The sequence below is a fragment of the Mixophyes fleayi genome, chromosome 7, assembly GCF_038048845.1.
Source record: "Mixophyes fleayi isolate aMixFle1 chromosome 7, aMixFle1.hap1, whole genome shotgun sequence".
Lineage (NCBI taxonomy): Eukaryota > Metazoa > Chordata > Amphibia > Anura > Limnodynastidae > Mixophyes > Mixophyes fleayi.
Window position 1 is genome coordinate 152796819 of NC_134408.1, and position 24406 is coordinate 152821224.

Genomic DNA, 24406 nt, shown 5'->3' on the forward strand with positions numbered 1-24406 from the left:
GTGTCCTGACTTCCGCTGTCGCTCGTGTTCATAGCTCAAATCTAAACAAAGGTTCCTCAGTTTACACTGAGCTGTAATGTAAATGAATCAGTGTATATTGTACAATAAGCAGTGAAAGATGGGGCAGATTCTGCTACCTCTGGGGCAATATACGTTTATATTCAGCTCTCCAGATACTGACTGTGAGATAACCCACATTCTGCGTCGTCTACGGTCACGGAACAGACGTGGGCAGAGCAGACACATTCCGGCCTGTACAGACTGCGTCCACAAACTGTGTACAAGGTCCTTTCCTGACATTCAGCTACTGGGTGGGAATTATTGGCCCAGGAAGGGAGGAATTAACAAAACAATCAAATTAACAATCAGACTCTCAGGCGCTCGCCACACTCAAAACAGGGCAGAACAAAGTCTAATTCTCTATCAATGCTGCCCACTTGTTTTCAATGTTCTATCAATTTAAAGGAGCAGAGATTCATATGTGCAACATATGTTACTGTAAAGGTCGCTGCAGTTGTAATCACTGTAGATTTTCCATAATTTTCCACTGTGCAGCAAATCGGTATCACAGTTACTTTGTTATTATTGACCTACATTGTCATTAGTCACCTCTCTGACCAACACTAGTGAGTGCACATTTCCATCGCTGCAGGGGGACCAGCGGCGAATTTGAGTGTGAGTGAGGAGAAGTGTGAGCAAGCAAGAGTGCGAACAAGTGAGAGTGTGAGTGTGAGCAAGAGCACATAAGAGAGAGTGTGTGAGAAAGGGCACATAGGTAAGATAGCGCATGAAAGTATGATCAAGAGAGCACAGACCAAGAGAAAGCAGGAGAACGTGAGCAAGAGAGAACATGAATTAGAGTGAGCAATAGTGAGCGTGAGTGTGCACTAAACTCATTTATCACCCATTAGATTATTTTACTCCTTAAACATAATTGAGTTTGAATATGTATTGAGAAGATTGTTATATTATTTGAAATGATTGTAACATTGTTTATGGCCCATTAATCACCATTGTAATCATTTTAGTGCGATAGGTTTGTGAATCGGTTCCCGGCAACGTAATTCACCGTGTAAAACGACATCAATGAACAGTGCTCTGTGTCACAGCGTCACACGAGAAATGTTTAATGAACAAAATGATACATAAACCAGGAGATTCCCAGTTACTGCCCCTGGCTGGAGGTAAATAACAGACATATACCCCAGGATCGGGGCATCAGCTGTCATCCCAGGAAGTGGCTGCAAATCATCCGGCAGCTTTTTGTGGGGTGAACCAATATTCTGCCTATTGACTCTCTAGGGACATAATTGAGGTACGAGGCACGAGGCACATCTTTTCCTAGTCTATTGTTTGGCTGCATTCTCATAAATATCAGTTCCCCTACAAATGGCTGCCTTGTAGGGGACATTTCTCTTTAAATGTAGCCACGTGGGACCTTGACCTAATTTCTTCACATTTCTGGATTTCTGTATCAGGCGGTAATTTTCTGCAGTATAGGTTGTAAAACAAACAAAAACATTTCAAATGTGAAGGACACACACTGCACACTGCCATATACACCAGGTTTCTTTGTTCAGGTTGAATGTTTTTTCTATTGGGCTTCCTTGAGACCTCCGGTGACACACCAGAGATTCTGTTTCCGGAAACATGAAGTCTCTTCAGGTGGAGGGGGGGGATGTGAATGTCTATATCTGCCCCCCCAGAGTGGGTAACCCCACAATAAGCATGAATAGTCTGAATAATCAGCAAACAGTCGCAGCAGCAGAGATAGACATCGCCATTCTCCGTCACCTCTCGACTACACCTCACATGTGACTCTGGATTCTGCGGCATTCCTTCCCCCGATGCAGGGTTCCTCCTTTGGCGCACATTATACGCTCAGCGGCGCTCTGGTACCAGAGAGACCCGATCTAGTGAAACTGGTTTACAAATTGCCCCTTACTGATAACAGACGAATGGTGGAATCGGCCACGTGACGCAAAGTCAGCGTTCTCCTCCGTCAGCTGCGTGGTTTCCATGCCGACATAGGCAAAGGTTGGAGTCACCACATACTGCTCCTCGTGCGACGGTTTCCTCCTGTGGGGGAGGGGAGAGATGGGCAACAATGTATCTCGCAGACATCTATATATCTATATCTAGTGGTCTTGTTACACACCCAACCAGTAACATATTTACATTCATATTTATTCTGCGTCTCTTACAGGCCAATTTGACGAAACATTTACCATAATGGAGGTCACTCCGGGATGATTATAGGGTTAACTGCTGTTTTTCACAACAATCCTGTTACAATATGACACAATAACATGAAACTTTAATATTAAAGAGTAACACAGACCTGCAGACAGTTGTGGCCAATAGACGAATCCACGCAAAGAAGCTGAAGTTCGCAGCGGCTCCTACGATGAGAAAAGCGATGAGAGAGACCTGGGGCTGATTCATTAAGGATGTTAACTTAAGAAACTTCTTATTTCAGTCTCCAGGACAAAACCATGTTACAATACAAGGGGTGCAAATTAGTTTTCTGTTTTGCACATAAGTTAAATACTGACTGTTTTTTCATGTAGCACACAAATACTTGATAGCTTATTTGTACACTGAAATTTAAAGTTGATATTTGTTGCTACATAAAAAAACAGTCAGTATTTAACTCTTGATTTATCCTGGATCAAACATCTCAAATTCTAGATTTCATTTTTTTATTGTATTTTAAGTTAGAGAACTTGTGACCTGATAAAAAAATCTTTGTGCAGAGGGACACACAACACTCTGCTTTTAGGGAGAACGAGACATTCAGAGGAAAACACAAATGATAACGTGGATCCACATAAAGCGACTGGAGGATTTGTATAATCATCCAGTACGTTCCTCTGCATACAGCACATGAGTACACTGTATATAGAGGTAGGCAGCCAAAACACACGTGAGGAGCGTCAGAAGAGGGCCTTAGCCCCCAAGGTGCCAAATTGTGCCTACTTCACACACACACAGATCCCTATCGGACACTGCCCCTATTGCACGGAGACCCCCAAATTGCACAGAGACCCTCTCCCTTGTTGCCAAGTTAAAACTTTTGGCTCAACGCTGTTGTAGAACCAGTCCGTACTGGTACTTGTAGTTCTACAATACTGGAGAATCCAAAATATAACTACACTTGGAGGATAGGCCAATAATCAGTTTACTGAATTCAAAGTAAATTAATGTGGGCGCAGTAATGTGTTACCGAGCTGGCTGGGACTTCCGGTTCTTCCAATATTAGCCAACAAAAAATATTTTTTGGCGGCAATATCCTTTAAACAAAACTTGACTAAAATGATTCATTACCTGCAGGATTCCGCAGGGTAGATCTACATAATCGGACACAGGCACATAAACAGATCCTACACGAATTTGGGTATTTACCAGCCGCATTCTGACCCACGAGCCCCGATACGTACCTGGATTTAAGCCCGGGCTCACCCTGCCAATGTAGATATACAGAATAATGGCCACACCGATGTTTGCCAGAGCGTAGATCCACTGAATCACAAACATTATAACAAGAGAAAGGATCGCCTACCAGGGAGGGAGAACAAAGATTATTATAGTCAAACATTAACGCTGAATATAAACTACACACAAGTCACTTTTTAAGGCTCAATGTGCAAAATTTTCCCCATCTATCCCTATGCTATATACACATAGTACAAATATAGCATATAGCACATACCAGTCCCGTAGCTCTGCCCATTTAGGGGTCCACAGTGAGCCCCCCATCTATTGGCTGCCCCCTCCGCTGTTTCTTCTCATCTTAACAGAGTGTTGCAGAAATCTATTTCTGTTTCTCAGTTCTACCACAATGACAGAGGATGGGGCGTAGACAGGGACATGAACGGACATGGTAATATGTATAGAGTACATGATACTCACCCCCAGGAAAGACACCCAGTGATTGCAGAGTTTGCTGTAGAAGGAGGAGGACAGACCTTGAATCTCGAACTCTGGAACTTTCGTTTTGGAGTTCGAATCTGTCGAAAATCAAAAAATATAATTTATGAAAGTGAAAAAGGACCATATTAACGTATTATTGCACCTGTTGCCTTCCTAGGTACACCCCAATATCCTGGTTTCGAGAACTGGTGTGCTTCATGTTGTTCATGTTGTTAATTTTCATTATTTTTATTGTGCTAATTGTAGCAATTTCAATAGATTGCATTTGGGGGGGGGGGCAGATTTATGTCTGGTTTAGTGTATACATTAATTTCTTATTCAATAAAGTGTCTGTGGTCTGTTAACATCTGATTTCTATATGTTTTTATAGATCTGTTCCATTTCCCACAAGAACACCTTATTCATTCAGAGTCACCCAACATATACACAGAGGATGCTGAAGGATCACCCCCATTATTCAGATCACTGACCACCCAAGAGGCACCAGTACACACAAACCAAGATGGACCAGTAGTATAGTCCACAGCAGTAATAACTCTCCATCTTCATTCTATACATCAATCACTCATTACATCATCATCAATTTATTTATATAGGGCCAACATATTCCGTAGCACTTTACAATTACATGTCACTTTAATGACCGCTGAGACACAACCAGAGCGTTGCCAACACTCCCAAACCCACCTTCCTTCTCCTCTGCTCCTGGTTGCTGGATTTCCATGACCAGTTGCTCCTGGTCGCCTGTTCGGTCTACGTTCTCGGTCTCATCGCACATACATTGGCTGTCTTGTTCCAGGACGTCGCTCTTTACTACACTCTGATCCTCACTATCTGTAGGCTCTGGAGCTAGCAGACTGCTCACTTGGACCTGCTCAGTGACTGTGTTCTCCACCGTTTGGTCCTCTTGGTCCGGGTCAGTTGTGGTTTTGTCCAGAGTCCTCCTCTCCAGCTCATGGTCGGCGATTTGCTGAAAGTCCAGTTGGAAGCTGTTCTGCAAGGTCTCCTTAGCTGGTTTTCTAGACTTTTTGAGTTTCATGAATGTCTTTTGCTCTTTATCCGGAGTTCTGGTGCTGTCCATCGTCTCTGTGTGACCCGGCTTGAAGAGCTGATCCATGTCTTTTGTGAATTCCAGCAGGGTCCCATTTGAACCATAATTGGTGGACTTATCAAAGACCAAAGGCTGAGATGGACCTGCTGTCCTTGAAGTCACTCTTTTGATCTTTCTGTGAGAGTGCTGCAGATTGTACGTCATCGTTATCGAGAAGTAAGAGTAATCCACAGCGCTGTACGTCAACATGAAATTAATGGTAACTATTGGTGCCAATGTGTTCACTTGGCCAATGAAGACAAAAGCCATTGTAAGGAGGCCCGTCAAGAAGATAGCAGCCACCGGAGTCTTGTTAGGACCTCTCTAAATAGAGACAACCAAAGAGACATTGATAAGATAGATATATTCCTATCCATTTTCTTTACAAGTTTTATGTATTTTCTGGTTCAACTGATTCATACTTGTTATTAAAGGTCACTCTCCAGACTAACGCAAATTATAAAGGTTAAATTAACATGTTATTACACTAAAGGTTACCTACCCCATAAAATAAATCATCAGGCTGCCAAATTCATCGCCTTAACTTATCAGGATATATCCGATGTTGAGCATATTTTAATTGTACAAAGAGCCCAGGGCCAATAAGCTCCTTAGGGGCAAGACGACCTCTCATTGTCACAGGTCTGTTTACAATGATGAGGTCCACCTAAGCTATCCCCAGGCTCAGGAGAACCAATGGGAGCACCACTTACATAAATCTAGGGACAGGGCCCCTAAGAATCTCTCCAAACCCAATCCAAGTGAGAAAACCCCCCAACAAAAAGTAAAGTGCCAACTAAACAGGTCCTGACTGGGATGAGACATAGAATGTGCCTCCCACCCACCTATGTGGGGACACCACTCCCAAGGGATTCACTGCCACCCACTGGGCACCAACTGGAGCCACCTCAGGCTCCTTTGCTAGTGGCCTTCTGGGCAGAGGACCCAGACAGACGTCTTATGATCAGAAGGTCCAACTCTATATTACATCTTACATTATATAATATATTATACTGTATTCATCTATATTGTACAGATTCTGGAGCTGATCATTAATCGCTGTATAGTCATCTCATAACTACTGGCTGATTGACACGTAATCAGTTTGTTTCCCACCATTTATAATGAGGAAGGGAACGCAGCCAAGTCTATAATCTCTTTTCTCAATAGAATTACATGTGGAATGTTCATACTCTGCTCAGAGGAATTACTAATTATATCATTGCATTAACCCCCATATAGGACATTTCATTCTTTCATATATCTGACCCCCAATCCTGGACATGGTTTGCAAAATAAATAAAAAAAATAACCTGCTTGCAAACATTTATGGTAATGTGATTAGGTGTAATTAAAAGTTTTACATAGTAAATAGTAATCAAACACAATCAGTATCAGTGATCAACTTGTGTTTCTGGATTTTTATTTTAACTTTCATCTTTTAGCGATTTGAGGTTTTTAATTTTGAAATAACCGACTTACCCCGTGTCCCAGGAAGGAGAGCACAGGTATGACCTTCTCCTGTGCGATGCACTGGAGGATTCTGGGAGCGCCATAAAGCCCCCCCATGCAGGATGCCAACGAGGAGATGTAGAGACCCAGCAGAAAGAGGAAGCCCACCAGCGACACCTGAGGAGGGGGGAACACAGAGGATCAGATCCAACAGGAGACAACTCGGAGCCAAACACAACACTCCCACAAGATCACCTCTTGTCCGTCTCCTGAGAGAGACCACCTGCCTGGACTGGATTACCCAATAAGCAACATAGGCCCCCACCAAGACCCACCATCCACCCAGACACCCTGACCCCTGGTGAGTATATACTTACTCAAGGGTAAGGTGGAGAGGTTCAGGGGGATCACATGGTAAAGGAATTTTTGGTAGGGACGTGGGGAGCCTGGGGTCCCATGGGTGTCTTAATTTGTCTGTGCCTGGGACTCTAACCAATGACGGATTGTCTTCTCACAGTTTGTTGTACACCCTGAACAAGATGCGTTTCTCCAGTGTAACGTTTAGTCCGAGTGCTGGATCCACCAGACGCATGAGCTGGGGTTACCGGCCCAATGTCTGAGTGAATTCTGCAGTACATCCATGTAACATGAATGATTTTAATCTTTGATAGTTAAACCTATGAGAGGTCTCATTCATTGCCACAAAACAGAGACATAATATTATATACAGCTTGTTACTCTGTGGATATCACAGTGCAGAGTCCGTGAGAGAAGTACAGGAACATAATCCCATTATAAGACCCAGCAAGTGAATCACGTATTAGCTGGTAACAGTTAATGCTGCAGATTATTAGACGTAATCCAGCTCCTGCAGAGCCGCGTGAACACGTTACATAGACCCGGGGCCACGGTACTGGAACATGGTCACATAGAGAGGTTTTATTTTTGGAGTAACCACTCATACCATCGCTATTCCATGTAACACGGACTTCATGTGTTGGGCAACTATAAACCAGGAAACAACCTGCGGTTATTCTGAATAACTCCGGATAAAATGCTGGTGTTACATATAATATTATATTGGGGTTCTGGGAGGAGGAGGAATGTTCTGTGCGTCACATAACAACACAGACCAGTTATACATCAGATATTGGGGTACAGTACAGACGTTACATGGAGAGGTTCTAGATCAGATATTGGGGTACAGTACAGACGTTACATGGAGAGGTTCTAGATCAGATATTGGGGTACAGTACAGACGTTACATGGAGAGGTTCTAGATCAGATATTGGGGTACAGTACAGACGTTACATGGAGAGGTTCTAGATCAGATATTGGGGTACAGTACAGACGTTACATGGAGAGGTTCTAGATCAGGTGTTGGGGTACAGTACAGACGTTACATGGAGAGGTTCTAGATAAGACGTCGGGGTACAGTACAGACGTTACATGGAGAGGTTCTAGATAAGACGTCGGGGTACAGTACAGACGTTACATGGAGAGGTTCTAGATCAGATGTTGGGGTACAGGCGTTACAGGGAGAGGTTCTAGATCAGATGTTGGGGTACAGTACAGACGTTACATGGAGAGGTTCTAGATCAGATATTGGGGTACAGTACAGACGTTACATGGAGAGGTTCTAGATCAGATATTGGGGTACAGTACAGACGTTACATGGAGAGGTTCTAGATAAGACGTTGGGGTACAGTACAGACGTCACATGGAGAGGTTCTAGATAAGACGTTGGGGTACAGTACAGACGTCACAGGTAGAGGTTCCAGATCAGATGTTGGGGTACAGACGTTACATGGAGAGGTTCTAGATCAGGTGTTGGGGTACAGACGTCACAGGGAGAGGTTCTAGATCAGGTGTTGGGGTACAGTACAGACGTCACAGGGAGAGGTTCTAGATCAGACATTGGGGTACAGTACACTATGATTTTGCAGACCATACACAGCACCGTGTAGGATCTATCACAGGAGGAGCAGACAGTAAACGGTACCGGTGATGTCTGCACTGATTGCCCTGTTGGACAAGGTTGTTCGGCCCGAGCACCGGATGGTCTGATTTACCTTCTCTGCAATCATGAACTCATAGCGCAGGAATTCCCTGGTACAAATGGCTCCGAGCAAGATGACAAACACAATATAGAGAAACCACCTAGAACGACAGAATCAGTTTCAGACTGGAATCAAATCTCCATCTCTCGTTTCCTTATATGTAACATGAAGAGGTGCAAGTTATAGTGATCGGTACGTTCTTATATTAGGAGACTTGTGATGTCATCGTGTCACATGTCAGTTCCATGACGGAACATATTACGGTCAGTGTAGGTAATAGGCGCCTGTATGTGAGGATCAGCTTCACACAAGGATATTGTTCACCTCCCTGTGATATAATAATAGTGGTATTATAAGTCACCACGTAGCTCTGACCTGTATAACGGCCTAACTTTGTCATTAGATATACGGAGGTCACGTAATTTACCTTCTATGTGCTCGTGTGAGCGGATCATTAGCGCCTAAGTTCTATCATGATCCCCCAATATACTGTGCGGTGTAATATAATATATAATGTAATATATACAGCACATAGGCTGCTGCCATCTATAGCATCGGTTCTCTCACTTGTATTACAGGAATATGGTTCTTTGCTGTAAACTTACGATATAGCGATGGCGGCCAAGGAGCCAACGGGGATGTTCACGGACGGTCGCTGCAGATCTCCGCTCATGTTGAACCCGGCCATGACGCCTATGGATCAGGACAGACAGACGTGGAAGTAAAGATATTGTGTATAGAATATATATTTACTTATGTATCATTACCACGTTGTGTAGTAACAAAAGTATTAACACACAAGTAATATTCATGTGGATCCGAATGTAGATCTCACCCTGCAATAATCACAGCAATCTCGGGATTAGATCCTACATGGTCTGAGCGGATCCCCACAATAATACTGTGAGCCGGGGGTCCTACAACCCCCGACGGACCCGTCATAGATCAGCTGAGTGCAGGGTCCCGCTAGCCGTCACTGCAGACTCTGCAGCATAACCTGTAAGTGTACACACAGGACGTCTGGTGGGAATAGGAAAACTCTCCCCCCACAACCGCAATGTTCTCAGACAAAACTTCTGTTCCTAAAATGTTTACCTAAAACGGTCCTAAATGGTCTCATTTATAGATTACAATTTATTACTAATATCATAGCAGTATGTAGTATAAAATGGTCCTCTGGAGAATTATTACAGTATATAGTAATGTATTGTATATGTACCTTTCTGGCTGCAGCATGTATTATTACAGTATATATATATATATATATATATATATATATATATATATACACACACACACACACGCCTACTGTCTGGGGAGAGTATTATTACAGTATAATATATATATATATATATATACACACCTACTGTCTGGGGAGAGTATTATTACAGTATAATATATATATATATATATATATATATATATATATATATATATATATATATATATATATATATATATATATACACACACACACACACACCTACTGTCTGGGGTCTGGGGAGAGTATTATTACAGTATATATATATATATATATATATATATATATATATATATATATATATATATATATATATATATACATACACACATACACACACACACCTACTGTCTGGGGAGAGTATTACTGCAGTATATATGTATTATGGTGGTGTATATAATATAGCATTATATCCACATTACTCTGAGGACAATGTTATCTGCTCTATACGTCGGTCACCGACTGCAATTCCTGTAACTGAATCATCTCCATAGTAACTAATCCGCCTTAATTCCATCGCAGCTCTTTGAATCATGTGCAGCAGATTACTGGGTGATCCGTTAATTAGAGAACAGATATTGCTGTTTAACGTCCTGCAAAACATATGGAGGGATCTGTGCGGCCATTTATTAAAATAGGTCAGAGTGTCACAAATACACTATATCCACCATCTGTGTATGTGGGGAGGGTACAAGGGATCAGAGCATCACATACACTCTGTGTGCATCATATCTGGCGGGGGGGGTACAAGGGATCAGAGCATCACATACACTCTATGCAGCATCTGCTTGGGGGGGGTGACACACCCACAATTTATCAGTTTTATAGACTAGATAATACCCCCCCCCTTAATACCTGTAGCAGCTGGGAAAAATACCCCGAACACAGTGAAGAAGCTTTCTCCGGGGGTATAGTCTGGAAGTGTGTTGTTCCGCAGCAATTCATCCGAATATCCTACAAAACCGTGTTCTGAGGAAAGAGAACATACATATATCATGTTACACGGCCCCTTGGCGTGCAATCCACATATAATCACCTATATTATTATATAGTTGGAGCGTCTATCATACAGACCTGGGGGTAAATGTATCAAGTTGAGAGTTTTTCGGGGGGTTTGAAAAGTGGAGATGTTGCCTATAGCAACTAATCAGATTCTAGCTGTCATTCTGTAGACTGTACTAAATAAATGATAACTAGAATCTGAGGTAAATTTGTGGTAAAATGTTGGCAAATGTTCTGCATAATCTATTAATAACCACTTTCCTGCCTCCCGTTCCCTCAACCTTTACAGACTCCCCCTTTATAATATCAGATAATAACTCAGATTACTTCATCATCATCATCATCATCACCATTTATATAGCGCCACTGATTCCGCAGCGCTGACTTCCAGATGACACAGGCCTGGATGCTGGTATAACTCTGCAGAGACCGTATATTCACAGGACACATTTATATCAGATTTCTGTTACCCACAGCTTAAAAAACAACCACCACATACATGAAGAACCGGTTTGTAACATTATTAATATAACCTTCTTTTCAAAGGCTTGTATTACTGAGCTGAATAATATACAAGGTATAATTGGAGACTTAATATATAACTAACTATATCCACCATACTGTCACTGCAGGAGGCGGCCATGTTAGTAGGGAGGAGCTTTGACAGCAGACACAGTGACTGACAGTTTGGCAGACTTGCGCTGTGTGGAATGGCGGATTCATACACCGGGGTGGGGCCAGTGACGTCACAACAGATCAAATACTGGACTATTTTTTAGCAGAGCTACAAAAGAAAGTCGGGATAACACCGGACAATGTATGTTATCTCCACTGTTCATTGCACCTCCCCCCTTATCGCCAGACGCTGGTGGATCTGGGCGCCGTCATTGTGAAGGGAAACTTCTGGCTGGAGGGACTTGGAGTCTCAGATTATATATCAGTCACACAGCGACGCTCAGATCCAGGACACAGAAAACACTTTCTTCTCTCAGCGGTCTCGTTACTTGTGTCAGATGCCGCTATCTACACCCAGACGCTCCCAACCCTTTATTCCAATACCAGCAGCTAATCTCTTCCTCTCCATGCCCACACTTTCCACAAGTCACAATTACATTCTTATTTATCTAAAAACAAAAAATAATTTATTCCAGAGTGGAACGGTGGGGCCACTTCCTCCGGGCCGGGACCAGCGTGGCGAGGGTTAAACTCCACAATAATGATGGGGGCGTAAAATCTCCAGTCTGTTCTGTCCGAGCCACACACATGCTGCCCTCACCCATCACTGCCAGCTCCGCTCTCTGCCCTCACCCATCACTGCCAGCTCCGCTCTCTGGGCTCACCCATCACTGCCAGCTCAGCTCTCTGGGCTCACCCATCACTGCCAGCTCAGCTCTCTGCCCTCCCCCATCACTGCCAGCTCCGCTCTCTGCCCTCACCCATCACTGCCAGCTCCGCTCTCTGCCCTCACCCATCACTGCCAGCTCCGCTCTCTGCCCTCACCCATCACTGCCAGCTCCGCTCTCTGGGCTCACCCATCACTGCCAGCTCAGCTCTCTGCCCTCACCCATCACTGCCAGCTCCGCTCTCTGCCCTCACCCATCACTGTCAGCTCCGCTCTCTGCCCTCACCCATCACTGCCAGCTCCGCTCTCTGCCCTCACCCATCACTGCCAGCTCCGCTCTCTGCCCTCACCCATCACTGCCAGCACCGCTCTCTGCCCTCACCCATCACTGCCAGCACCGCTCTCTGCCCTCACCCATCACTGCCAGCTCCGCTCTCTGCCCTCACCCATCACTGCCAGCTCCGCTCTCTGCCCTCACCCATCACTGCCAGCTCCGCTCTCTGCCCTCACCAATCACTGCCAGCTTCGCTCTCTGCCCTCACCAATCACTGCCAGCTTCGCTCTCTGCCCTCACCCATCACTGCCAGCTCCGCTCTCTGTCCTCACCCATCACTGCCAGCTTCGCTCTCTGCCCTCACCCATCACTGCCAGCTCCACTCTCTGCCCTCACCCATCACTGCCAGCTCCGCTCTCTGCCCTCACCCATCATTGCCAGCTCCGCTCTCTGCCCTCACCCATCATTGCCAGCTCCGCTCTCTGCTCTCACCCATCACTGCCAGCTCCGCTCTCTGCCCTCACCCATCACTGCCAGCTCCGCTCTCTGCCCTCACCCATCACTGCCAGCTCCGCTCTCTGCCCTCACCCATCACTGCCAGCTCCACTCTCTGTCCTCACCCATCACTGCCAGCTCCGCTCTCTGCCCTCACCCATCACATTATTGTTTTTTTTAATATCACATGACTATAATACTATAAGTCAAATATAAATTCTGGGACTATAGAATGTACTGTTGAATTTCTATGTCATATGCAGAGTTTTTTTCATACTGTCTATGAATATATTTACAAGATATCTGCATTTCTATATAAAATTAATGTATTTTAATAAATTTGATGGGAAGTGAGAAGACTAGCGCCCCCTTGTGTATTTTTACATAGTGATTATGATGCTGAAGATGAGGGGGATATAGGTGTAAAAGTGCCATGGCCGGGGATGGGGATAAATCATCCTTAGTGACCTGGGTGATTAGCTGGAAAATTTCAACCCAAAGTGGTTGTAGCTTAGGACAGTTCCAAAAAACGTGTATAAGCGTACCAACTTCCCCACAATTTCTCCAACAGTATTTGGTTTCTGACGGCCAGATTTTATGCAGTTTGTCTGGTGTAAGATACACCCTGTGAATTATTTTAATAAGCATTTCTGAATGGTTGATACACTTTGACATTTTGTATATATTCCGATAGATTTTCGTCCAGACCTCTGGCGAAATATCTAAATCTAGGTCTCTCTCCCAGATCCCCTGCACCAAGAGATCTCTGCTGTCCACAGGAACCATCAAGAGTATGAGAAGTGGGAGAGAGAGACAACACAATACCAGGGGGAGCCGGTTTCAAGGCCAGTGGGGATGAGGGATGAGAATGCACCCAATGTCTAATTTGGAGGTACTTGTAAAAGTCACAGGCTGGGACATCATATCTCTCCTTAATTGGGGAAAAAGAGAGAAGTGAGCTTCCCTCCATAAGGTCCCGCACCCGACTAGCCCCCTGCCTGTCCCAAAAGCCAAGGCGCAGGTCTGGAATCAGTTGGGACAGTGCAATTGTTGAAAGGTTAGAGGAGGGGAGATGAAATTCTGGCAGAAGAGTCAACATCTTGTCCCAGACAGAGAGAGAGTCTCCAACACTTCTCAGGGCTTGGGAAGGGCTGGGTCTACTCGGCTTGTCTAACCATAGCAGGTCTAGTAATGGGAATGGGAAGAAACTATGTTGCTCAATGTCAACCCAAGGCTTCCTTAGCTGAGGAGGGGCATGCCAATCCCTAAGCTGGTCTAGGATAGCCGCAGACTGGTATGTTTCTAGCTTAGGGGCAGCTAATCCACCTTTTACTTTAGCTCTAAACATCTTATGTCTTGATAGTTTGGGACGTCTATTGCTCCGGATAAATTTAAACGCGATAGAATAGAATTTTTTAAGCAAAGACATAGGCACCAGATAAGGAATACAACGGAATAGGTGTAGTATCTTTGGAAGGAGCATCATCTTTATGGCTGCTACTCTCCCCACCCAGGAAACCTCAAAGTTAATCCAGGATTTAGTGAGTTTATCAAACAAGCCTAACGGTGGTTGGTAATTAAGTTGGATAGTCAGGTTAAGGTCAGACGGTATACATATGCCTAAGTTATGGAGAGGGAACACCAATGAAATTTATATGTAGACTTAAGGAGCTTCAAGGCATCTTGTGTGAGGGCCACCCCAAAGCTTCCGATTTGGTAGTATTAAGCTTATAATAAGATACCGCTGAGTAGTCTTCTAAAATGCGGGATAGGGCGGGTAAGGAAGACTCAGGGTTTGAAACAAACAAAAGGACATCGTCCACAAACAAACAGATTTTATGCTGTTGAGAACCAATGACCGCCCCCCACCACATTTTGATCCATCCTAACTTTAGCCGCCAGGGGTTCCATAGCAAGAACAAAAATCAGGGGGGATAATGGACAGCCTTGCCTGGTACCATTGCTAATCTGAAAGGCAGAGGAGAGGAACCCATTACTGAAGACTCTAGCAGATAGAGTAGTATACAAGGTAGATATATCTTGCAGAAAGGAGCCCCCAAAACCAAATTTAGTGAGAACAGCCATCATATACTTCCAGCGGATTCTATCGAATGCTTTTTCAGTGTCCAAGGAGAGCAACAAGAGGGGCACAGAGCCAGCTGAATGGGTCTCTATAATGTTCAGAATTTACCTCGTATTGTCTGGAGCCGGTTTACCTGGAATGAAACCTACCTGATCCATACAGATTAATTGTGGGAGAAAAGGGTTTAAACGGTTAGCAATCAGCTTGGCAAAAATTTTAAGATGTAAGTCAAGGAGCGCTATTGCATTTAAATCCAAGTTTAGAGAACATATTGCATCATGATGCTAATCACTGAGTGCAATATCTCAGAGTTTGTGGTGCCAAGTAGGAAAGGGAGCTGGTTTACCCCCTGCCAGCACGTATTTCCAGAATGGTATATAAAGAACTCTGTTGGTGCAGCTGGCAGTTGGTGCCAGCTACACCAACTGCCCTCACCCCTCTATTACCAACTACACCCACTTCTCCCCTACCAGCTCCGCTCTCTGCCCTCACCCCACTGCCCCATTAGACCTCACTTCACTCCAGTAATATAGTCTCTGCTCTGGACTCCATCCGTGGGCAGATTTGGGGGAGCAGGGGTGCCTATAATCTCGTCGGTTTATAATTATTCTGAAGAGAACTTCACTATATGAGCAAATACATAGTATGACTTCACCACCAGGTCTGTAGGGGGGAGAGGAATAGGGGGATGTTCTTCCTGCACAGGTTATCTGGGTTCCTTACTCACCGTCAGTAACCGACTGTTACTGACCATTTCTACTGGTGACACCAGACACTCGCGACTGCAAATGCCAACAGCGCAATTGTTATAGGAGATTCTCGCTGCACCACTAGGATCCTTCAACCGCTTACTTCTGGGGTAACCGGTATAGCTGCTGCAGTGCCTCTTTGCTGGGGGCTGGCAGGTTCCTCCTGACGGCTTACTATTGAACAGAACTGCTGGGTAGCGGGCAGAGCGCTGGCACAGAGACGCTGGGTTCAACACAGGACAGCCCAGGATTAGAGTATAAGATCTTATCTGTTGGTCACAGAATACAGCAGGTAATAGGTGTATGCAGAATCTTCAAGCAATGATGTTTATGTGCTCAAGGGTCCTTACAAGGACCATTACACACTAGTTAGAGGTACTAGTGATCATCCAGAAGTACAGAGGGTATAATACATTACATGGTCAGACAATGCTCTTTATATAGCGTTTCTGACACATGTATTGGCAGGGGGTAACCAGCCCCTTTTCCTATCTGACACCACAAAGTCTGATATATTACATTCAATGATTAGTATCAGGATGCAATATGTTCTCTAAACTTGGATTTAAATTCAATTTAAGCTTAATTTTTTTTACATCAATCTGTGGTTCCCTAAATGTCTCTCTGTTAGGTTTTCTATCTCTCTAAGACACAGTATGAAAGTCTAAAGACCCCTCTTGTGCATTCAGGCTGAAAGAGATCGTTGTCACTCACAAAGGAGAGGCCTAAGTAGCATGGGATTTCCTTTTCTCCTTTCTTACAAAAAACACATTTCTCCAACATACACCTACTGCATCAGAAAGCAATACATTTCTAATACAAAAAAATCAGCAATTATGTACATCGGTGCACTGCGCCACTGATTGAAATAAATTTATACAATAAGCTATTTATAAGTGATCCAGCCACATATAATGTGGAAATAATGGAGAAATACAAAAGGTGCAATCCCCACATGTATCAGATAAGGACCCTCCATCCAGCACCAGCACTCCCCCCTCTCCCTGCCAGCACCAGCGCGCCACCCCTCCCCTCCGTCCGGCACCAGCGCGCCCCCCCCCCTCCCCTCCGTACAGCACCAGGGCGCGCTCCCCTCTCCCTTCCGTCCCGCTCCAGCGCGCCCTCCCCCCCTCCGTACGGCACCAGGGCGCGCTCCCCCCTCCCTTCCGTCCCGCTCCAGCGCGCCCTTCCCCCCCCCCTCTCCGTCCGGCTCCAGCGCGCCCCCCCCCTCCCCTCCGGCTCCAGCGCGCCCCTCCCTTCGCCTTCGTCCAGCATCAGCACGCCCCTCTCCTCTCTGTCCAGCACCAGCGCACCCCCCTCCCCTCAGGTCGACACCAGCGCGCCCCCCCTCCCCACCCTCTCCTCCATCCGGTACCAGCACGCCCCCCTCCCCTCCGTCCGGTACCAGCACGCCCCCCTCCCCTTGACACTCTTCTTTTGGCACAAGCTCTCTGCCCATGATCCTCCTGCAATGAATGCAACATACAGAACGTTATTGGGTGAAATATATGATTTAGATGATGGGATCTAGCACCTCATCTACAGGTCACATCTAATTTATAGAGTTTCTTCTAGTAAACATGGTGCAGTATTTGGGCAGATCCTGAAGACATCGGTTACTACGTCCCACTGTGACCATGAACTATTTCCAGAAACATTCCAGAGTTTGTTGTGTCATTCTCTCTGTCTGATACATGAGGATCCTGCGGTGATTGGAGAAATATCTGGGAAATCTCTGGACACTGATCCCTGAATCATCATTTATTTATATAGCGCCACTGATTCCTGCCACTGTCTGCGTGTGCCGTGTGCCCTGTGATAACTCCTGCATGGTGCTAATAAACAGTCTCTGGGCCGAGCGCTGCCACTACAGGTCTGTCCCCCGGCTCCTATCCCACATACTTGGCAGAGGCTCAGACGGCCGCAGTCTGGGAGCTGCTCACGTATGAGGTCATGCTACATCTATGTGTGGTAATTGGAAAAACCTGCAGAAAGTGATTTCCTCTTTTACACAGAACCCAGCAAACAGCTGGTACACAGCACAAACACGCCAGTAGCTCATGTGCAAAGTAATCACATGTACCAAGATATCCACCCCACATGTGTGACCCGTGCGTTTTTCATGTTTATACTGCACGTAGATGATCCCATGTGTCTGCGTGACCCATGTGTATAGTATGTGCGGCCCATGTGCCTGTGCGCCCTCTGCGTGTATAGTATGTGCGGCCCACGTCTGTGCGCACCACGCATGACCCACCTCTGTGCGCACCACGCATGACCCACCTCTGTGCGCACCACGCATGACCCACCTCTGTGCGCACCACGCATGACCCACCTCTGTGCGCACCACGCATGACCCACCTCTGTGCGCACCACGCATGACCCACCTCTGTGCGCACCACGCATGACCCACGTCTGTGCGCACCACGCATGACCCACGTCTGTGCGCACCACGCATGACCCACGTCTGTGCGCACCACGCATGACCTACGTCTGTGCGCCCTCCGCGTGTACTGTATGCATGACCCACGTCTGTGCGCCCTCCGCGTGTACTGTATGCATGACCCACTTCTGTGCGCCCTCCTCGTGCACTGTATGCATGACCCACGTCTGTGCGCACCATGTATGACCCACGTCTGTGCGCACCATGTATGACCCACGTCTGTGCGCACCATGTATGGCCCACGTCTGTGCGCACCATGTATGGCCCACGTCTGTGCGCCCTCTGTGTGTGGCTACAGGAAGGCTGCAATCAGGATGAACACAGGTCCGTGTAGAACAAATGACAGACATCCTTCCTGCCCCCGCTGGAACCAGACAACACCCTGCAACTTGCACTTCCCTGGGAGGAAAACAAGAGCCGGATCCTAATCTTTCTCCTTCAGATCTGGATGCTTCTCGCAGGAAAACATTTCACACAAAGCGAAAGCAAAAGACAATTCTCCCAGCGCCTCCGTCTAACTAACATCAGACCTTGTTCATTGGAAATGTTCAAATATTTATAGTTATGAAGCCAGATATCTGCGTTTGGGAGAGAAGATCCCACTGAGGGGCTGAGAAACGTCCCCGGGGCTGAGTCAGCGTCAAGATGGGTCTATTTCAGGACAGATTGAGCCTTTCCTGGTGTGAAACATTAATTCTTATATAAACATCCAGGGAAAGTGATGAGTGGGGCGGATTCATACGATTCACTGGTCCTCAGAAGGTCTTTGAAGTGGTGTAAAGAGAGTAAAGTCTAATAGATGGAGCAGTGATGCCCCCTGGTGGTTACATGTACATAATGCAGCATCAGATGTACATATATGGCGCAGAGATTACTGGCCGTAATGTTACAGAATAACCGCCCCCCACTCCCCCCACCACCAATCTCTGCCCATGCAGGGCACACAGATCTCCCATGAACCATCTGCTGGGGGTATTACATAGATATCCCCTTTAACAAGTGACTTCATACTGCTTAGCGCTCACACAGCGGAAGAGCCCCGCAGCCACGAAGCAGTCACAGGAGAGGTGCCGGAAAGTGCGTCAATCACCTGCGCGGTCACTAGTCAGTGTGGAAATGGTGGATCCATGACCAGAGGTCAGAAGGTCACCGGGCCTCAGAGAGGGAAAGTTTCCCCTGAGTTTCTGCAGAAAGACCCCTGAAACAGGGCCCGAGATACGTCAGGTAACTTTATTTTAGACCAGAACCTCCCAACGACTTTGCATCCCAATCCCTCTAAGAGATTCCACCTACATGGACTTGAATTTCTGCTGCCGCTTTTTACGTTTCTTATGACAAAGACCAGTTTGTAGTTTCTCCCCCGTTGATCAGAACAGAAATCTCAAATCACAGTAACAGGGGACAAAGCTGAAGAGATTATTTCATATCAGACAAGTAAACCGGCCCCTCATCCCGCTGGATCATAGATGAATCTTACATGGCGGAGCCTAGACGGACCTCGATGAACTACAATACCCAGCATGTGGCTGCTGATCTTTGTCCTACAGCAGCTTCTTGTTTCCCCCGTACGCCACATGATTCTGTTATACTAATACTAGTCTGAGAATAAAACCCAGTGCACAGGATAAGAGGAATCGTACTGGGCACGTGGTTATTACTGTGAATAGGGGACATCACCAGAGACAGATCCTTACAACTGGGCATTGTCCCTGGGAATTAGGGACCGGATACATATACAATACGATCTGCACTTGTTTCCTTTTTATAAAACCAAATCAACAGATGCGATGGGCTTTGTACGATAAAACGTTATCGTGGGAGCGGACACACTAATGCGATATCGGACCAAACAGTCGTTTATCATGTGACCTGTGCGATAATTACATAGACCTGGACCCATCTTAACATTACAATCTCTGATCTGATGACGTCTCTATAACAGAATTTTCCTCTTTGCATAAAAAAACTGCATTGAAAAACGTGAATTGAGCGGAATCTAAATATTGAAATAAAGTCGCGGTGGAAATTCTCACCTTCTATATAGAAATGAAAGATCAGAGCGTCAGGAGAGAAACTAGTGAGGTGCGGAGGGAGAACGGAGACGGAGGACAGAACCAATCACAGATTGGGCCGTTCTACACAGTAATATGTAAGAACCATGAACGTGTGGAAAGTGTTGAGGTTTATTGGCAGGAAAATTAATGTAATAAATTGGGACACAAAATAAAACCAGTGTACTATAGACAATATGGGTCATAGCGCATGGCCCAGTATGTTGCATTTAGTCCAGTCACCAACGCAGGAAGCACTCCCCCTGCTGGCACAATTACACATTACAAACATAGCCAGAGATTCTTGTGGTTCTTACCTGGATCCAGGTGAGTGAAGGAGCCAATCACGAAGTCCAGGGTGGAAACGGCCAGTAACAGTAGAAGCAACAACTGCAGCCGTATGATCCACTTCACTCCGGCCAGATTAATTCCCAGCAGCCCCAGGAGCACGGCCAGGGAGATGCCTCGGACGGCCCAGATGCTCTCCAGCTGTAACAGGTCCGAGATAGATTCTGCAAAGCCGGTGATATACATGGCACCTGCAACACACTGAGGAAGGGGCTCATTACAGGGGATGTCATAGAGCGACGCAGCCAATAAAAAGCGTTAAATCAGCGATAGTTACTAAAAAAAAAAAAAAAAAGATCTGGCTGAAAATAACTGGATGTCTCTTAATTCAGCATAAAAATCATCACCCAACTGAATGACCTCAGGATCAGAGCTCTGAAAACAAATGATGTTTAATTTAGTCTGATTGTAAGCTCTGTGGTCACGAGTTTATAATCTCACAGCTGCGTGCAATCAGATTTGCAAGAATATGGAAATCACACAGCTACAATATGGGAAAATAGGCGTTTGTATCTTACAGAGCGCTCACTCACCTGCCCAAATATATAGAGAAGACCAACCGTTCCGCCCACTTTGCCCCCCAGGACAGTGGAAATCATGGAGTAGACTCCGCCGCTGCCTATGCTGCAGCGTTCACACACACCGATGCCCGACACCACCGTCACCAGGGCCACGAGAATCACGAAGGACACCAGGAAGATTCCCAGCAGGACCCCGGTGTTACCCTGGCAGGATGGGGAGAATTATTCACTACTAGAAACTTGGACACGTACAGACACCAACCTCGCTCCACATATAAAGGGACAATTATAAACAGTGACACAAAATAATAAATCAGTAAATCTGAAGTATCCTCCTTTAAATGAGATGTGTACAAGGGGTGAAGTGAGGACAGTGAAGACCACTCTGTATGTGAGAACAACACAAATCCGGCAGCTCAGAAACAAACAATATTGCACCTACAGGGAATGTCTGGACGATGACAGTGAGCTGACCCCAATGTATAATATGAAATATAGAGAGATGTGAAGGAGCAGAATATTAATTACATCTATGTTGGGGCAGTTTTCTGATTAAGAAAATAGAAATATCTTCTGTAATTGATTGGTGATTATTTTAGTTATATATAAATCTGTAAAAATGTTTTATTACATTACATAAACTTCTACTTGGCAATGGGGACATCTGCTGGCTATAACAGGGTATTACACCATAAAAAAAAAAAAGCGGGGTGTCATAAAAATAATAAAAATGGATTTACAGTGTGATCAGTTCTCTTATATATTCGCCTCCTATTACCTGTTTTTTGGACAAGAGATAGACGGTAACATTTAATATGGACAAGATACATTGTGTGTGATGGCTGACGTGAGCCTGCACTAGAATTGTATCTCTGCGTTACAGTTATGTTTCTTTCCTGCTCTACTACTACTGTGTAATAGACATTATGTATCACAATAAGGATTGTTGTAGAATCTCCCTGGAATTACATTACATTAAGATTATCACAAATTATCATCTTGAACTGGATGATTATAATACAGGATTTATTGTTCTTCTATTGTGGGTGCTTCATACACACCAGTGATTATATGGATTATAAATGTACAAAACAAACATGTAATTTATTTACTACTTTATAACAACTGATCAAGCCTCTGGTTTCTGTGATATCTCTGTCTGTCTGTCTGTGTGTGTGTGTATATTAGGGGATTTAGACTGTAAGCCCCAATGGGGCAGGGACTGATGTGAGTGAGTTCTCTGTACAGCGCTGCGGAATCAGTGGCGCTATATAAATGGTGATGATGATGATGATATTGGCTGCATTGATATTAGATCACGTGATTAATCATGTGACTGAGTCATGTGTCCTTGTGGTAAATGTCTGCACAATATCATTAGCACTGCAGTTGTTACACTTAATTTGTTATCACTGATAAAGGAACATCCTGAAACAATGGGCTAAATACAGAAGCTTCACTCAAGGACAGAATATATGATGTAAGATGTGTTTTTAAGTTAAAATCATTGTACCAAATAAGACCATAAATATTTGTGTGTTACCCACAAGAAATCTTACATTAACCTCATTGTAAATGTTAGGAGAAGATCCAACAAGGTCCGAACAGGATGACGTGCGCTTCAAAAGCTGAAACCATTTGTATACACATCTCCTCATCCATATACAATGAATATTAAACACATACATATGAGCAATGCAGGTTACAATGAATTGCCGGTGTGTAGGAAGCCATAGTCTGGATCATGTTCCATATAACAGTAATTCTGTAACGTGTGATCTTCTATATGAAATGTTCATACATCCGGCTAATGACATAAGAACACTGATAAGTGCATCCAGCCTGTTCCTGTGGAAGTGATTATGTATTAAAAGTTACAAAGAGGTTCTAGAATCAGTGTAAATATCTATATTATCCACCGGGTGGGTGGTATTCCTTATAATGTACAAGTGTTTGTAATAAATGCTGAAGTGATCACATCACTAGTCCCATTTATAAGGACAGAACGTATTGGAGTTTATGTGTATTATAACCTATGTCAGAGCCATCAATAAGATTTAATGGACACGATCCAGGTACAGACACTGCATTTCCTATTGAATAACGTTTTATCTACAAGAAACAAACTTTTAGCGTCATAAAAGGAGAAAACACTCACCACAAGCCACCCGGTGCGGAGAAACAGAACCACCCCAAAAATATTGATCATACACGAGGTGAAGACGCCGTCCCAGGTACCAAACAGAATTGGCTCCCAGACAAACAGCTGAATTTTCCACCACGGCTGGGACTGTACCTGAGAGAAATGAGGAGAGAGAGATCCAAGTAACATCCGTCACAAGAGACGCAGGTGGTAAAACGCGTCAGCGCATCTTACATACTCTCTCACCTGCGCGTCCTCGTGGAACAGGTCCGTGATATTTCCATTCTCCCTCATGTTTCCGTTCGGAGGAGCTTTGATTTTTCCGTTCATGTCTGCAAGACTGAGTGATGATGTCATGATGATGTCACCTGCAGAGAGTCACGTAACAGGACCAGCCAGGCCGTAGCTCCTCCCTCTGCGTCATGTCACTGTTACAATCACAGGTATAAAAGATAGAATTAGTGACTAATACAGCGTATATATCAGTGGTGCAAGAAACAGTTCCTGTACGAAACTAAGTGCAAGGACAGAGTAAGAGATATAAGTAGGATATATTTTCCACCTCAATATTTTTCTCACAATGGGGTTTTGAAACATGAACATGTTCTAACAATCCCTACACAGGTTAATAAACTAATCTGTAAATTACAGTATAAAAATGTGAGATGAATGTTCATCGTTGTGAGGTTCTAGAGGACGCAGAGTAAAATGTTACTAGACCAACAGATTATATGTTTTACACAAACACCAATCACACATTACATGTGACTAACACACCGTTCATGTTATATACACCCCCAGCGTATACAGGGGAGGGCTGGCACATATTAGTCTGGAGGTAGGACTCCACTCAGTAGCCATTTTAAGGGAAATAAAATGCAATTGGCCCAGTGACCCAGCTCAAGGTAGCCCACTATGGGACCGGCCCGCGGGGCAGATGCCCCCTACCCCAGCCCGCCCCATGTATAATAAATGTAACGAGTACTAATGAATCTAGGAGCCGCGTCATTACTTGCAGTGGATGGTTCTGTACATGAAAGTCAGCGGTCTAAGGGGTATATTTACTAAACTGCGGGTTTGAAAAAGTGGAGATGTTGTCTATAGCAACCAATCAGATTCTAGCTTTCATTTTGTAGAATCTACTAAATAAATGATAACT

The 24406-nt window shown here is 44.9% G+C and overlaps 1 protein-coding gene across 2 annotated transcripts in view; it reads right to left on the bottom strand.

Annotated features, from left to right (window-relative positions):
• Positions 1-1103: 1103 nt before the first annotated feature.
• Positions 1104-24406, bottom strand: part of SLC12A8 (solute carrier family 12 member 8) — a 33822-nt gene continuing 10519 nt past the window's right edge. For both annotated transcript variants that reach the window (XM_075181205.1, XM_075181204.1), the window contains exons 2-14: positions 23494-23675; positions 23263-23400; positions 21117-21308; positions 20553-20784; positions 10652-10765; positions 9141-9228; positions 8548-8635; positions 6506-6652; positions 4621-5347; positions 3913-4010; positions 3441-3558; positions 2342-2402; positions 1104-2079 (exon numbers count right to left, since the gene is read on the bottom strand). In XM_075181205.1, coding sequence (XP_075037306.1) covers positions 1914-2079; positions 2342-2402; positions 3441-3558; positions 3913-4010; positions 4621-5347; positions 6506-6652; positions 8548-8635; positions 9141-9228; positions 10652-10765; positions 20553-20784; positions 21117-21308; positions 23263-23400; positions 23494-23604 — 2280 coding nt within the window. In that variant the 5' untranslated portion in view covers positions 23605-23675 and the 3' untranslated portion in view covers positions 1104-1913. The remainder of the gene's footprint in view (positions 2080-2341; positions 2403-3440; positions 3559-3912; positions 4011-4620; positions 5348-6505; positions 6653-8547; positions 8636-9140; positions 9229-10651; positions 10766-20552; positions 20785-21116; positions 21309-23262; positions 23401-23493; positions 23676-24406) is intronic.